The sequence below is a fragment of the Eulemur rufifrons genome, chromosome 3 (assembly GCF_041146395.1).
Source record: "Eulemur rufifrons isolate Redbay chromosome 3, OSU_ERuf_1, whole genome shotgun sequence".
In the NCBI taxonomy this organism is placed as follows: Eukaryota; Metazoa; Chordata; class Mammalia; order Primates; family Lemuridae; genus Eulemur; species Eulemur rufifrons.
Genome location: NC_090985.1, coordinates 19,032,495 through 19,049,034, shown reverse-complemented (window position 1 = coordinate 19,049,034; position 16,540 = coordinate 19,032,495). Strand labels below are relative to the sequence as shown.

At 39.5% G+C, this 16,540-nt stretch overlaps 1 protein-coding gene across 1 annotated transcript in view; it reads left to right on the top strand.

Annotated features, from left to right (window-relative positions):
- Positions 1–1,808: 1,808 nt before the first annotated feature.
- MTMR10 (myotubularin related protein 10) overlaps positions 1,809–16,540 on the top strand; it is a 45,960-nt gene continuing 31,228 nt past the window's right edge. The window contains exons 1-3 of the mRNA XM_069466690.1: positions 1,809–1,952; positions 2,537–2,597; positions 15,202–15,338. Of these exons, the coding sequence (XP_069322791.1) occupies positions 1,893–1,952; positions 2,537–2,597; positions 15,202–15,338 (258 nt within the window). The 5' untranslated portion in view covers positions 1,809–1,892. The remainder of the gene's footprint in view (positions 1,953–2,536; positions 2,598–15,201; positions 15,339–16,540) is intronic.

Genomic DNA, 16,540 nt, shown 5'->3' with positions numbered 1-16,540 from the left:
AGTCTGTGGTATTTTGTTATGGCAGCCTGAGCAGACTATTACAGCTAGATATGTGAAAAACGTCATAAAATTTAGTGTTAAGCCAATAACAAATCTGGAAATCAGAGTTTTTCCACTTTTCAGTTGTATGGTCACATGTTAAGAGTTATAGATCCTAAGAAAACCTGTACAGGAAAACCTAAATCACAGAGTAAGTCATTCAAATATAAAGAAAAAGCCAATTATTGCTTTAAGAGTATTTGTAGCAAAAATCCATTGAATGTAGAACAATAGAACATACATAAAAATAAAAAATGTGTGCACAACTATTTTTAACACCTATAATCCAATAGAATTAACATTTTAAAGTACAATTATGGTTCCTGGGCAAAATGGAATCACGTGTTACTCAAACAGGTTAACCTGAAAGATCAGTAGGGTTCTGAATCCAGGATAAATTATTTTCAGAAAAAGAGCAACTTTTTGAATCTCTTTAAATTGTTAAATGTTCCCATGAACAACAGTTGTATGACTGTGATTGGTATGGCCAAATTGGAGCTTCCCAGTGATATTAATCATAAATGCTGGATTGGATTTTATTCCCCCAGTGCAAGAAGGACCTAGTCTGAACTAATAGATTCGCCAAAATGTAACACCACCAGCTCCCTTCCACCAAAGGCTGCTCCAGTTTCAGAAATAGGTGAGAATTCAGAAATGCCCTGAGCTTGATATGCTGGAATTTGTCTGTTCTTTGCAATTAATGGGCAGATTTTCGGTTCCATAGCCTACTGAAGCTCCCCACACCGCTAGGGTCTTACTCTTGATGGGCTTTTGATTCTTTATCTGTTCATTAGCATCTTTACCTGTGAGAATGAGCAAGAAAGGAAGGCAACTTGCTTAAAATCTTTTTCCACATTAAAGTTTAATAAGGAGAGCAGAAATTACTGAACTAAATTGAGGAGTCTGGGATGCCTGTCAATGTCATCTGTCCCGTCCCCACAACACACATGTGTCTCAGCATCCTTGGGAAATCAGCGGTCGGCTCAACTGGTAGGAGGACACCCCTGTCTCAAACATTTGCGCAAAGACAACTGACCGGCTGATGGAAGAAAATCCTCCCCAGGTGTGGGAACTTCAGAGGGGGGGTTATGACAAGCGATACGGACCGCGCTGACCTTTTGAATCTGGTCACTGTTGGCTGCACCAGCCCACTTTTCCAGTGCCAGTTCATCACACACTAGGCGCGGACAGTGTCACTGCCTGACTCCGGGACTCCTGAGTCACTTTCCCGCCCGCCCCAGGCTCCTTCTCGAGAACTTCAAAACAATGCTCGCCCAGGCCGGACGACTAAACCTGTGCATGGTTAAGTCAAGAGGCAGTCGCGGGGCAGTAGGTAACAGACATACTCTGAGCCTCGGTCTCGGCCGCCTGCGTCTGCCCCCAGACCCCTGCGGGCCGCCGTAGGTTCCCGCAGGCCGCCGTGAGCCCTGCGGGCCGCCGTAGGAGCGCCGTCCCAGAGCCACTCTCTCAAGATGGCTGCTCGGCTCCGCTTACCCCGGCTCCCCAGCTGAGCCCGGCAGCGGGCGCTCGGCGCAACCCTTGTGTTCCGGTGCCAGCGCGGACTACTGGCCGGGAGCGGCGAGCCGCTGGCCCTGCGCGCGCCGTCTCTCGGGGCGGGGCACCGGGCCCCTTCCGGGGATGGGCCCGGGCGCCCGCGTCGGCCCGGCTCTGCCCCGGCTCCTCCCCGCTCGGGCGGGCGCTTTGCCGTGTCCCCGCCCGTCAGTCCGCCGGGCCCGGCCGGCCGCAGACGGGGTCTGGGCGGCCGCACGGATACCTCTAAGTCCAGAGGAGTCTGGAAGCGTTAGCGCTGCCGCTGGCCCACGACGCGGCCGGGGCGAAAAAGCGGTGGCACCATGTTCTCCCTTAAGCCGCCCAGACCCACCTTCAGGTCCTACCTCTTGCCGCCGCCTCAGGTAAACAACCCCCTCCTCGCGCGTACCCTCTCCTTGGCGCTTCCGGGGAGCCGCCAGGCCGGCACCCGGGAACAGGAGGACCGCGGGAGGCTGCACCCGTCTGTGCCCCTAGTCGTGCAGTTGCTCGGTCTCCGGCGCTGGGAACGCTTCTTCTCGGGAGCCACCTCTGGCTTAGTGGAAACTTGTAAAACTCTGCCGCAGCCATTCTCTGCCCGAAATCCTGTCGTCCCGCAGTTTTGCCGTGCGATGAGACCCAAGGGAGCGTTTGGAACTGGATTTATTTCGTTCGTAGCCCGGTGACGGTTCCCACTGTGATCGCCAGCATGATTGCAGCTCTTGTGGGCGCTTGGTAGAGGTTACCGATCTGACGTAAATGTGAACACCTGGAAGCGGTACAGGCAGTTTTAATATTTTTATTGTCAGGCTCCCAAGTTGATAATGAGCGGATCTTAAAAGAGCTCATTTAAAATGTGAAAGAGTTTACATGGGGCATATGTCTGTCGCATGTATCATCGCTTAGAAAACTTGTCTTGGTATCCTATTGGGGGGGTTGGGTTTTGATTTATTCTGCTAATGTATTTCAGACTGACGATAAGATCAGTTCGGAACCGAAGATTAAAAAACTGGAGCCAGTCCTTTTGCCAGGTAAACATTAGTTAGCGTTCTAACAGATACTGTAGTAACGTAATTTGGTCCAAGATTATTCTACCGACTATATGTTTAACTTTCTGTCTTTTTTAAAACTTTCTCCCATTAAAAAATCTAATAACTGAGAAGAGAAAAAAGAGTTGGTTAGAAGAACTACAGCAGCAACCAAAAATAATAATTAATTGGTGTTTATCCTTGATAGTTTAAAGCATCATAGAAAGCAATCAAGAATAGCACTACCTAATTTTGTGTGTGTGTATCCTGAAATGTTCTTTTTGAATGGAAGTAAATCTTTAATTGCTTGGGTAGCAAAAGTATTCTGTGCCTTTCATGTCTGTCTGCAATGTAATGCATTGTTTAATAGTCAAATCATTTTAATGCATTTTGATAGTATGAAAAGTGACTTTTATTATGTCTGTGTCTGTATACCAATAACAAAGCTTAGTGAACTTTGAATTACTTACTTGGCATTGTTTTTTGAAGTTGTCAGCTGTATTTGCAGATTTGCTTGTTTCAGTTTAGAATAGAGTTTTCCAACAGAAAGAGGCACTATTGACATTTTGGTAGGATAATTCTTTGTTGTAGGGGGCTGTAGCAGCTCCCTGGCCTCTAGCTATGAGATGCCAATAGACCCCCATCCCCTGCCACCTAGATGCAGCCTACTTGCCACAACCAAAATGCCTCCAGGCATTACCACATCTTTTGTTTTTGTTTTTTCCGTACCTCTGGGGGACAAAATTTCCTCCTGATTGAGAATCATTGCCTTAGAACAAAATTTTCCTTAGCAGTCCTTAGTTAGAGACAGAAGTAGGGATTGGTGGTAGACAGGAGTTTAGTTTTAGAACATACAAAATATTATTTGATTGGTATTTTGAATTGTATAACAATTGTATAATAATTAGGAACAGTCAGTTGTTTAATATAATTTTGGGGGCCATATAGCCGGATACTTAAGAAAGCCTGTTTTGAACTTGAAGTATAATCTAATATCAGTTTGTATAGCTACTATCACGTTTAAAAATCTCAAAGACCTTACTTAAAGCCAAATCTAATAAAATAATTAGAACTTTGTACGTTGTAACTGAACAAATTTGGAAACTTTAAAATTTTAAATATTAAGTAGGGACAAATATATTAAAAACATCAACCTTTGGTTCCATATGGTAGTCTTTTTTAAAAAGACTTTTTAAAGTCTTTTTAAACTTTATTATGGGAATTAGTTATAAATATTTTCCTTTGATTTTGTTAGTGTTCACTCAAACAGTGTGTACTAATTAATCCTTTGTACTTTTCCTTAGAGTGAACAATAGAATTACTAAGTAACCCTTGCTCCCTGTGTGCTCTGTTTTAGTCTTAGTCACTCCAGGCATTTAAAAGGCAGCAGTGGGAAACAGTCAGTACTCATCTTGAATGAATGCCTGTGAGCTGTTGAACTTTGGCTTCCTTTACTTGAATAAGCACGGTTCTTAGGCTTTGATTCCTTCTTCCCCATTCAGTGATTTGACAGTAATAAACAACATGGTCTTAGCTACAAATGCTAGTACTTGATTTTTTTAAATTAGCTCTTAGGATTAAGATATGCTTATAAAAAGTGTTACTAAATATTGATAAGCTTTTTCTTATTGTAGGGTTTTTTATAAAATTACTACAAACTTACCTTTCTACTGAATAGTCAGTTTTCTGGGGAGATTTTAAACCCATTTCCTGACTGTGAGTGGTTTACTTGTCCCAGAATTAACAGCTAAGTCTGAATCTTTTGGTTGCCCGTTAAAGACTTCTCCGACTTCTTAATTTTTCTTGCATTGACTCCCAAGTCACAGCCCAAATCTGCATGCATACATGGTGGCTCTGTCACCCAGTATTCAGTTGCACCTGCCTTCTCTTACAGAACATTTAACCAATCCTGAATTACCATGTCTTCTGCCCTCTTTCTTTACCCCTTCTGTTCTTACCCTTTCACTCTGGCCTTCCCACATTCTTCCTGGTTGTGTCTGTGGCTGCCCAATTGTGGTCTCTGTGTCCATCTCTGACTACCACTAGAACCTCTGTTGCTCTTCTTTGGCCTGCAGCCTACTACTCTACTACGAAATCTGGAAGACAAATGGAAAATAACTAAAGTATTGGTGATGTAAAGACCTAGGCTAGATTAGAGCTTTTACTAAGAGGGATTTAATAGTATAGTTCTGGCCTTCGTTACCATTAGAAATCAATAGAAAACATGGCCAAATCACCTGTGGCTTTATACAGGCACACAGAAGTAATTGTTCAGAGATATAGTACTGTGTGCTATGTTTTGGCATAATGCCTTGGGTCCAAGGATATCCTACTTCAGTTGCCTGAAGTTTGAACTTTTAATTCAATAAGCAGATGAAAATTAGAACACAAAATCGATTGTTTGTGTGTAGTCACCATGTGCTCTGTTGGAACTTAACAAGGCTAAATTTAAAATGATCCTCATCTTTTATTAAATAAAGAAAATAGAAGAAAATGACTAGTAATTTAATTTAGATTGTGGTTTATGTTAGTAATTTTCAACTTTCCTGGTTCATGAAACTCCTTGAGATGGAGGTTTTACCTAATTCAACTTTGTGGTCCTGATGTCCAGCATAGTGCCCGGAATGCAGTAGGCACTGGGATGTTTACTGAATGAATGACTCAATGAAAGAACCCCTCAGACCACCTGCTTAAACTGTTACTTTAGCCACGCACACATACAGACAGACCAAATCCCAGATTTAAGAGTAAGAGGAAGGACTGTGTTATTTTATGCCAAATATCTCAAGAGAATTATATTCATGCCTGGTATTGAAATACAGTACTCTGTCAAAGGAGTTAGCTTTTGTGTAGGCTTTCTCTTCGTCTTCCCATCATTATGTGAATCTCATACTTTTAATGATTGTATGTGTGTAAAATCACTCCAATACTTTTTGAAGATCATGTATGAATTTTAAAATGTCTGTGCGTACATGTTTATGCTCCAGCATATATCCATTAAGAGCATGTGTCTTTTTTGATAGCTGCTGGACTGATGGATTGGTTCGGTGAGCATTTCCTAGGTGCCAGGGTCTATGCTAGGTGGGGAAAGTCTTGGAAGTGTAGTGTACCTAGGGTGTAGCTCTGAGCTGCTTGTTGACAAGGTAGAAGATTGTGATCTGGATCAGTGGTTTCCAAATTCCAGCCAGGGCTTGGCATCAGATCTAGATGGAGTTTTTGCCAGCCATTGGTCAAAATGGGAAAGTTAAGAAGCATGCAGCTTTTTTTCATAAAGCTAAATTTATTTCATTTAAAGGATTGTCCTTTATTCTGAGATTATGTTCTTCTAACTTCTTTGGTGTAGATTTGTTCTTTTGTTAAATGATGATAATAGTAGCTGTGGCTTTAAAAAACATTTTTAAGTTAGCAAAATAAAAGGTTAAAAACTCTTATTGGTCCCTTAAATTAATTTTGGTAGTATATTTAGTTTGAAATCTAAACTGGAAACCACTAGATAATATTATTATAATATTGTAGATATAATTTAATGAGCACTCACACAGAGAACATCAATTATTTTGTCTGCCTAAGAGTCTTTCTGCCATCTTCTGAAAAATGTATCCTCCCTCTTTTGGCAAATTGTTCTATCCCAGTTCCACCCAGCCTTGGGTTCTAGTGTGGCCAGTAAGGATAATAACTCACCCTAGACTGCAAGCGTGAGCACAGGCCTGCGTCTGGATATTTTTAGGTTAGTACTAAGGAAAGAGATCGTTCTTAGTAATGCCAGTGGCCACAGTACCAGAAAACCTGTCCAAAAGAGTGAAGAACACCAAGGGATTCAAACCCCAGGGGTTCATTTTCCTTGTAGTCCAGCTAACACAGAAGCTACAGAATTCTCCTTTTTGCTAAGCTAGTTCTGATGTGTTTCTGACACTTGGAAGTAAGATCTGTAACAGAGTTTATAAGGTTAATCCTCATAACAGCCCTGTCTGGTAGGGTACCAGTTCATCTCCATTTGACAAATGTGAAAACTATAGTTTGCAGAATGTTGCACAGCTAGGAAGGGTAGAGCTAGATTCTGTGTCCGGCTCCCAAGCTATGCCTTTAACCACTGAGCAGCCTAGCCCATCTGGCTCCACTGGTGACATTAGGGTACAGATTTATACTTTGGAAATGTTGGGGAGCAGATTGGATGTCAGCTTAGAGGGATTTCTCTAGTGAGGTAAAAAGAGTTCTGTCCTTGTCTTTGCCCTTTTCATAGCAGTGACAGATTTTGACCCAGCTTGAGGAGGAACCTTAAAGAATTTCAGCTGCCAGAAAATGGAATGTCTTGGGAGGCAGTGGACTTCCTGTCACTGGCTGTGCTGAAGCAGAGGCTGGTATAATGCCAGTGGCCTTGTGATGAGGATGTAAGATCTGCACTGAGTGGGGCTTGATGGTCTTTGCTCTCTTCTAACCCCAGAGCATGATCTTTTTAAGGATCAATGAGGTGGGTGGGAGACGAGTTGAAATGCCAACGCTAACAAATAAGTAATTACTTTGTTCAGCGGGCATTGAATGCATGCTCAATGCAACTTGGCAAAAGGATAAAAAGCTGAAGAGATGAGGTCCTGCTCTTAGACAATGTCAGTTCATTGAGGAAATACTTCAGTAAAGGAGAGCAGAGGTTGTGAGAGCTTAGAGGAAGGTCACCTAAGCTAGATTCGGGGTAGGACAGGAGTGCCAGGAAAGATCATCTCGGGAAATGCTTGTGCTCTGAACCTTGAGTGCCTGCTGAGCCTGGACCACTGTGCTAAGGCTGTCAGCTCAGTTCTTTCCCTCTTCCCATCTACAATGCTAACAGCACTTTCATTATTGAGCTTAACTATTAGATTGATAATGAATGCACTGATTGTCAGAGTCTTTTGTAATCAAATCAGAAAAGCATACCACCATAGGCCATCTGGAAAATGAAAATAGCCATTGTTGTGCAGATGTCTTGTTTGTTTATTACATATTCACTGTTTGGCCTGTTTATGTACTGTTCTTTTTTTGTGCCTCACCATAAGTCTTATTTCCTCAGTTGGATCGCGAATTCCTTAAAGACAAAGACTTTTTCTTTTAGGTGTTTTATGTAATCCCTTTTTGTAGCTAGGTTTTATAGATGGTTGTAGATTGATTTTATGGTATTTTAATTCATGAATACATTGCTTTTGAAAGACCGAAGGACTTGTAGCATGCCTTTGGAACTGTGAACAATGTAACCAACTGTAGTATCTACATGTAAAGTATAAACCTTAGCATTAGGTTTATACTTTTCCTGTAGAACCTCAAGGATGTTTGCAGCTGTCCGTTCCTTAGGCTACTGCTGCAGTACCTTAGGCCAACATTTTGTTGCTTACCTCCTAACTCCTCACCATCACTATCTTTACCTTGCCACTCCTGCTCAAAGCTCTTAGTGAACCTCCATAAAAAAATCCTACTTAAATATGATAAAATTCAAATTCCTTAACCACTGTAATTTGCTAACATTCCACCTCCCTAACTTCGTTTTTCACTATTTCCCAGTATTGGTATTTGCTTCAGTCAGGCTGATTCCTTGGTCTTCCCCAGATGTCTTATTCCTTATTTAGGCCTTTGTTATTTGTTATCACATGTTCTTTACTATCTCAACCCTCTTGTTCCTTCAAGATTTCATTCTAGTCTCTTCCTGATATCTACACTGTGACCTTTTCGCCACCATTGTGGGTGGTACTCACTGGATATAGTACTTGATTACATGCTAGTTTGTATTGTGTGTGACCTATGGAATCAGATCCTGTTAGTACCAATGACAGCATCAGACATTTTGTGTTTATCTTCTACATAGTTTCAACTTTCCATGACTTTTAGGTCACTTTAATTCCTGAATTTATCTAAAACTAGAGTGACCAACTTGTCCCAGTTTGCCTGAGAGTATCCTAGTTTTAGTGCTAAAAGCCCCACATCCCAGGGAAACCCCTCCATCCTGGGCAAACTGGGACTGGGTTAAATTATGCTTTGGGGCTATACACATTCCATAGGTTAAATTAGCCACTGTTCACAGTGACACTTTGTCTTAATCTATTTTCCAAGCTAAAATTTATGGGAAAGATTATTCATCAAACATGTATTGACTTTCTAAATGTGTAAGGAGTTGAGAAAGATAATACAACATGGTTTTTTGGTCCTCTGGGAGTTAAAAACTTCCCTGGCTATACCATTTTGAGATTTATTAACTTTAATTGTATTTCCTTTCTCGTTTATCTGTACAGATGAAAGGGTCTTAAGAAAATAAACTTTGATAATTTCTTGATTTCCTTCCCACGTTGTCATAGAGACTCTTGGCCCATCATCTAATTTAGAAGGTTTTTCTGTGATGCTTCTTGCTTACCCCACACTGAAGTTAATTTCCTGCTTGCTTTATTTATCTTCCATGCGTCTTCCCGTGGCTGCCCACCAGTGGTGTGCCGGGGAGTGCTTGGTGTTGCAAATCGTCCCACCACAGCTGATGGTGCTGAGCACAGAGCTGGCAGGAAGGATCCTGGCAGGTTCTCACAGGCAGGCCAGTGTCCTCTAGCACACCATCCCTCCACTGCAGGAAAAGTGCTGGAGTACAGTCTCAATGAAAACTTCCTGTCCCCTGGAGTTTTGGAGCTTTGATTATGAGTTTTCTCTTCAGGGTCATTAATTTAAATCGTAAACAAGAACAGTCTCAGTACTCTTCTTTTTATATATCCTATCAAGGAAGTGGCCACTTTGTATCTTCTTTTGCTTCCTTGTCCATAAGCTAATTTTCTGGCCCACGGTGTTGTACAGTACATCAGTACATGACAATAGCTTATGACAGCTCCTCTCCAGCATTCCTTGTTTTAAAGTTTTGAGCAGGTAACTGTCATGTGAGCAGACAGCTATATGTGATCCACTTATTTTAAAGACTAGTTCTATGTGCACAAAATTTAGTGTTATTAAGTAAAACTCAAGCCAGGTTAACTTGACACTATTTAATTATATGACTAATGATAGGAAGACCGAGTTGTAGCATATCCCCAGAAGTGCCCTCCTTTTCTTCTCCCCTCTATCCTTCCCTACTGCTATTCTTTGCTCTTTGCCAGAGGCTCATTTCCATTCTCTAAGAAAAAGCTGTGTGACACTTAATTTTCCTGAAAAGATCCTAGCCCAGAGAGTACCTATTTTACTTGTTTGTTGTCAATTTTGTGGGGGTTTTGTCCATTTTTTTCTTTAATAGTTTTATTTTGAAATAAATTTGGGTTTATAGGGTTATTAATATATAAAAGAGTAGAGAGTTAACGTGAACTTTTCACTCAGCTTCTCTAATAATATTATAATATGTAACCTTGGTAAATTTAGCTAAACTAAGAAATTAACAATGCTGTTAACTAATTTGCTACCTAGTTTTTCCACTAGTGTCTTTTATCTGTTTCAGGATCCCATTTAGTATACCACATGGCAGTTAGTCATCATATCTCCTTAGTCTGTGACAGTTTCTCCATCTCTTCTTGTCTTTCAAGACCTTGATACTTTCTTCCTTTTGAATTAGATTTTCATTTCTCCTCAAATAATACGTATAAAAGCTCTTTAAACATAGAAATATATCTAATAAAATAGGAATAATTTTATAATTAGATTATCTGTTTTGGTAAAGCACCCCCTAGAAACTTCATCAAATTGACTTTTTAAAATTTAGACATAATTTCAGGCTTAGAGAAAAGTTGCAAATAATATTAGGAAGAATCTGTGTATACTCTTTACTCAGATTTCCAAACAAAACGGTGATACTTCTAAAGAGTATTGTTCAGGTAGTATTTTGTAGTATGTCCCTCAATTTGGGTGTGTTTGGTGTTTTCTTTTGACTAGGCAAAGGTTATGGGTTGGGGGAGACCACCCCAGAGGTGGGAAGCCTTGTCCTTGCAGCCTGTGAGAAGGCAGGCATAGCACAGCAGCATGATTGGTTACTGGTGATGTTGACCTCAGTCGCTCCAGGTTAAAGCAGTGTCTGTCAGGTTTCTCCTCTGAAAACTTACTATTTTTCCTTTTCCGTACTCTCTATTGGAAGCAATCACTAAGTCCACACCCACATTCAAGGGATTGGCAATTAAACTCCACCTCCTGGAGGGAGGAGAATCAAGAATTTGTGGACATATGTTAAAACTAGCACAATAATGAGTAAATACTTTGGGAAAGATAGCTTTTTGCCTATAAAATAACCTGTTTCACTTAAAGTTTTGCTCACGAATTTTAGCATTCATCAATGTGTATCACTCACAACAGTCATTCAGTCAGTCATGGATATGTAGTCCATGGCAGTTTCTCTATCTTTACTGTGGTATTCTAATAGTGATTTCTATTCTCTTATTCCTTATAAGGTTATTGGTTGGAATTCCTCTGTAAGGAAGATTTGTCTCTTCTCCCCCATTTATTCTTTTATGTATTTATTCGGTCGTCAGTTTATATCAGTGTGGATTCACAGATACTCATTTTGTTCTTTACATTATAATCCAGCATTGTTGTTTCTTCTTTTGTTGTGTTGTACAGATTGTTCCAGCTTTGGCCACTGGGGGTTCTTTCATCTGTCCTTTTGAAATGCTCTCCCCATCTATTTCCACTTCCTTATTTTCTGGCATTCTGGCACTACCAGAGGCTCCCTACTCATCCTGTTTGCCTTGCCCCAGCCTTCTAATTAGCCATTGCTCTAGGGAATCTTGGTTCCTTTTATTGGAGAATGGTATTGAAAAACCTAGATCTGGGTGTGAGTGTACATATTGTTGCTGGAATGTCACTACTTTTAGGCCTTTCGGGGGGCAGAGCTAGAAAATACACACATGTATACAAACCTATTTGTATACACATCTCTTTGTAACTGTATCTTTCTCTGTAGATAGAAGGCAAACATGACTTCATACTGCTATCTCAGACTCTAATCTAGCCTCACAAGGTTCATTCACAGATTTGTGCTTTTGCTTTTGATGATGGAGTATGGGTGGTACAGCAGTTTGATCTGGTTTCCATATTTACTTTCTGCTGAGTGCTGTAGCTCATTGGTGAGAACGGCGTCTTTTGACTTGACTCTAGTAGACACATTCCAGCAGGAAGTTTGTCCTCATCACTCCTCTGAGTGGTCCTCCAAAGCTCCCTGAGATGGCCTCGACATTGCAGTTTCAAAGCACTTCAGTTTGAAAGGTGCTTTACTTCTCACCTTTTAGACAGGAAGTGCCTAATAGCATCTTCTAAGCCTTGTTTCACATGATTTTAAGAGTTGTCACTTAAGTAAACATCTCTAACACAGGGATCAACAAACCTTTTCTGTAAAGTACCAAATGGTAAATATTTTAGGTTTCGTGGGCCATAAGGTCTCTATCAAGTACAGAGCTCTGCCTTTGTCTTCTGAAAGCAGCCATAGATAGTACACAAACAATTGAGCATGGCTGTGTTTTACTAAAATTTTATGTACAAAAACAGAGTTTTGTATTTGGCCCATGGGCCATGGTTTACTATCCCCTGGCCCTATTAAATGCATTCTCCTCCTTTTCTTTTTCTCATTCTCTCTGCATTCACAGGCTTGACGTTTTACATTTATGCATCAGTAAAAGAATCAGGTTTCTAGAGAAGAAGGGCTTGAGTATAATAACATAATAAGAAATACGTATGGATCATAAGTATTAGAACTGGATGAATTTTTGTAGCATCGTTTGAAGGGTCTGTTTTTGAATGAGCTGGTTAGGTAAGAAAGGTGGCACAGTATGTGGTGATGAAGGTTATACTATGTGAGCCAGTAGTTTTGGTGTGAGTAGGTCAGTGTTACAGGAGTATGTCCTCTATCTCCACTGGCAGTGGTTAGTTTAGTTAAGTTTTATAGTTGGTAACTAAGATTTACTGGAGGGGAGAGAGGGTTGAGTATTCAGTAGCCCAGATTCTGATATGGGTGTGAGTAAGCTTCCTGTTCAAAGAGCTCTAGACAGCAGTCCCCAACCTTTTTGGTGCCAAGGACCAGTTTCATGGAAGACAATTTTTCCATGGATGGGGCAGGGGGAGGCAGTGATGTGAGCCATGGGGAGCGGCTGTAAATACATATGAAGCTTTACTCTCTCACTCATCCACCACTCACTTCCTGCTGTGCAGTCTGGTTCCTAACAGGCCACAGGCTGATATTGGTCCTTGGCCCGGAGGCTGGGGACCGCAGCTCTAGAAGATTTAAATTTTATGTATTTGAATTATTCAATGATTTTTTATGTATATTTTTGTCATTTAAATTTTTTTTCTCATTAGCATCTAGTTAAGACCAGTATTTGAATCTTTAATGCAGTTTTAGACTCCATAACATTTAATTTTATGTAAATATAGGAAACAACTTTATTGGATTTGAAGTCAGAACACTTGGTTGTAAGTTCCAAGTTTCCTTCTTACTATTTTTAAGATCTTAGGAAAGTGATTTAACCTCTTGGGGTCTAAGTCCTTTATCTGTGTATTAAGGAAAACATCTACCTTCCCTAACTTACAGGTTGTTGAAAGAATCAGACAGAACAAATGTTGAGAAACTTCCATTGGTAGATTTTAACAGCTCTTTGTGCATGTATAGGCAATCAGTGGGTAGCAGTTCTGTGGCTTTTTTTTAACTTTATATAAATTTACCCGAACAACCCTTATCTTCCAACTGGCTTGGCTACTTGGCCATATTGAATTACTGGTTTTTCTACCTAGAACAGCTTCTGTTGGTGGTTGTTTGGTGAACCACGTGTTGTGAAGTGATTTTATTCACGCATGCATTCAGCCCTCATTTAACAGGCACCTTCTGTGTGCTAGGCACTGTTCTAGGCTCTAAAGTTTCAGCATTTAGTATTACTAAAAATTGTCCATCTTCTATCCTTTGGAGCATATAATCCTGAGAGTCAGGCATGAATTAAATGAATGAATGAATAAAAGAAATCATAGCTGTGGTAAGTGCTAGAATTATAAGTATTAATATATAATGCTATGATAGGGAGATTTAATCTAGGCAGGAAAATTTAAAATTAAAAAAAAAAAGACATTCCTGAGACAGTGGTTGGGCTAAGGGAGAAGGAAAAAATATTCCCAATAATGGGAACCTGTTCACAGACTGCATAGATGGAAGCATGCGAGCAGCGTGGTCCACATGAGGGATTCATAGGCAGCACTGGGCAGAACAGTGAAGATGAGAAAGACAGTGGTGGCTGGCTAGGCATTCAGGGCTCCTAGGGTGTTAGAAGGAGCCTTGTCTTCAGAATGGAAATTAATTCAAGTGATTTGTGCTGAGAATTTGACATGAGCAGATTTTAATTAAATCCTCTAAGTAAATGTGAAGGGGCTGTTCCTGAAACTAGCGTTGTGCATTTTTAAGAACTTTGAATAACAGTTATTATTGCAACTCAGATTTATTATATTTTTGTTAAAGAGAGGATTGTTTGAGACTATAATTTCATCCTTCATGAATTGGTAAGTGTTTGAGGATTATCAACAAAGGGATTCTGTCACTGCTAAAATTTTTTATAATGATAGAAATAGGCAAAGTAGATCAGTACCCTAACTTTTCTGCCATTTATCCCAGAAACTGATGGCTTAAAAATGTTTCTGGGTCTAGTTAACTTTTAGATCTTAAAAATTAAGGTTTAAGGATGACCAAGCTTTAAATAAATTATAGAAAACTATTCTTTCAAAAGCACATTATAACTTTTTTGCTGGTTTCTTTTTTTTTTTTTTTTTTTTTCCCTTTCCTTTTTTTTGAGACAAGGTCTCTTTTGTCCAGGCTAGAGTACAGTGGTGTCATCTGAGCTCACTGCAACCTCAAACTGCTGGGTTCAAGCAATCCTCTTGTCTCAGCCTCCCAAGTAGCTGGGACTACAGGCACACACCACCACACCCAGCTAATTTTTCTATTTTTCATAGAAACAGGTCTTGCAATGTTGCCCAGGCTGGTCTTGAACTCCTCACCTCAAGCAATCCTCCCAGCTCAACCTGCCAAAGTGCTAGGATTACAAGCTTGAGCCACTGTACCTGGCTTGTATTAGCTTCTTATATTTATTTATTTAATCTTTCCTTTTAACTCAAACTATATTTTAAAGATTTATTGCCCTCTAAGTTATAATTTGAGTGCAGAGGGAAACTTGATTTAGCTTTATGGAATATATTTTAAAATAAATAAAGCTGAACTCTGTTTCGCATCCCTTACAAGAGGAATCAAAGACATTGGTATGAGAGATGAAGTCACTTGTTAATAAAACAAATATTCCATCAAGTAATACTCTGAAGGGGAGAGGGTGTAGTTTACTTCTTCTCCAGAAGCTCTTTCAACAAGTAAATAATGAGAGGTAGTGGCGTCGGCCAGCCTTTCTAGTTCAACCAGCTCAGACCCCTAAGCTCTTTTTGCTTCAGCTTTTATACCCTACAAATGGAAAACACCTTGTTACTGTTCCTATTGCGAGGACATAAAGCGCATCCAGTGCCTGGCAACCTGTGAACAATCAGCGAATGTTCCTTCTTAGTATCTTCATCATTGTCATCATGAAATATGCCTTCTAGGCCATACAGTGATTTTTGACATTTTATGGCATAGTTGTGGCTCACACAATGATATTTTTTCTCTTTTTTTAATAAGGAGAAATTGTCGTAAATGAAGTCAATTTTGTGAGAAAATGCATTGCAACAGACACAAGCCAGTATGATTTGTGGGGAAAGCTGATATGCACTAACTTCAAAATCTCCTTTATTACAGAGGACCCAATGCCATTACAGGTGTGTTTTATTTGTACACTGTTTCATTGTATCAAGGCTTTTAACTCATATTGTTACATAAACCACATATGGAAAAATGATAATAAAATTATTAATAAGTGGTTGATATAATGTTGGAAATGAATTATATTAAAATTGAAAATAAAGTTTAAGAAGAATATTGGGACTTGCTTGAGGAATATAATTGGTGAGATGATTTTAAGTCACTTTGCTTCATTTATCCTCTGTGATCACTGGTTATATATCTTTTTCAATAAGGAAATTATTCCCTCTCTTTCAGATCTTTTAACCTGCTTATAAAAATAAAGATATCCGTTTTTCACTAGTCATAAAGAGAAAAACTTTATTATTTAGTAAATCTTATTGTGGCTACACATTTTTCTGATTTCATGGTTTTTTACACTAATTAGTTCTTTTCCCAGAAAGCCAAATTGTAGTTCTCAGAAGAATGAAGAAAAATATTGATAAAAATTTTTTAATAGCCTTCTTGCTATTTTATGTTCTTACGGGAAAGCAATAGTTCTGCATTATTTTGGTTTTTAAAAGGTTAGGCATTCATTTGATTAACTTAAAAATCCTGGACTTTTCTCTCAGCTATCTTCTATTTTGATTTATAAAGTGTTACATACATCCGCCCCGTGAATCTTTATTTATAACAGTAATTGTTCTTTAATGAAATATTTACAAATGAACTGTAAACTTTTTATTGAAGGGTCTAACAAGGTATATTTCATGTAGTCATTTGTTAATTTACCGTAGTATTTACTGTTCTGTATATTTGTGTGTTTATTGCAATTTTCTTTAGGTATATTTAGACTAACTTTAAGGCATTGACAGATACTTAATACGTAGGGACACTAGTTTATTTGGATTTAGGCTTGGGTTTTTCCCTTTATTTTTAGCTTTATTATGATCCCTGGCCCCAGACTTCACTGTAAATGAGAAGCAAATCCCTGACACAGTTTAAATCCAGTACTGCCAATAGGAAAAATAAACCAATGCCCTACTGACAGCAGACTGATAGTGTCAACTAGTTCCTTAGTTTGAAAATGGGCATAAAGTGTTTGTTAACAAGTGAGAAAAATGATCTATGGTTTGCCAAAACCTTTCTCTAGAGATTTTATTTCTAGTAGGTTTTCTGTTCTAAAAAGATAGTTATTTTCCACTCTGAAATCTCCATTGTAAAAATCAAGCATCATTTT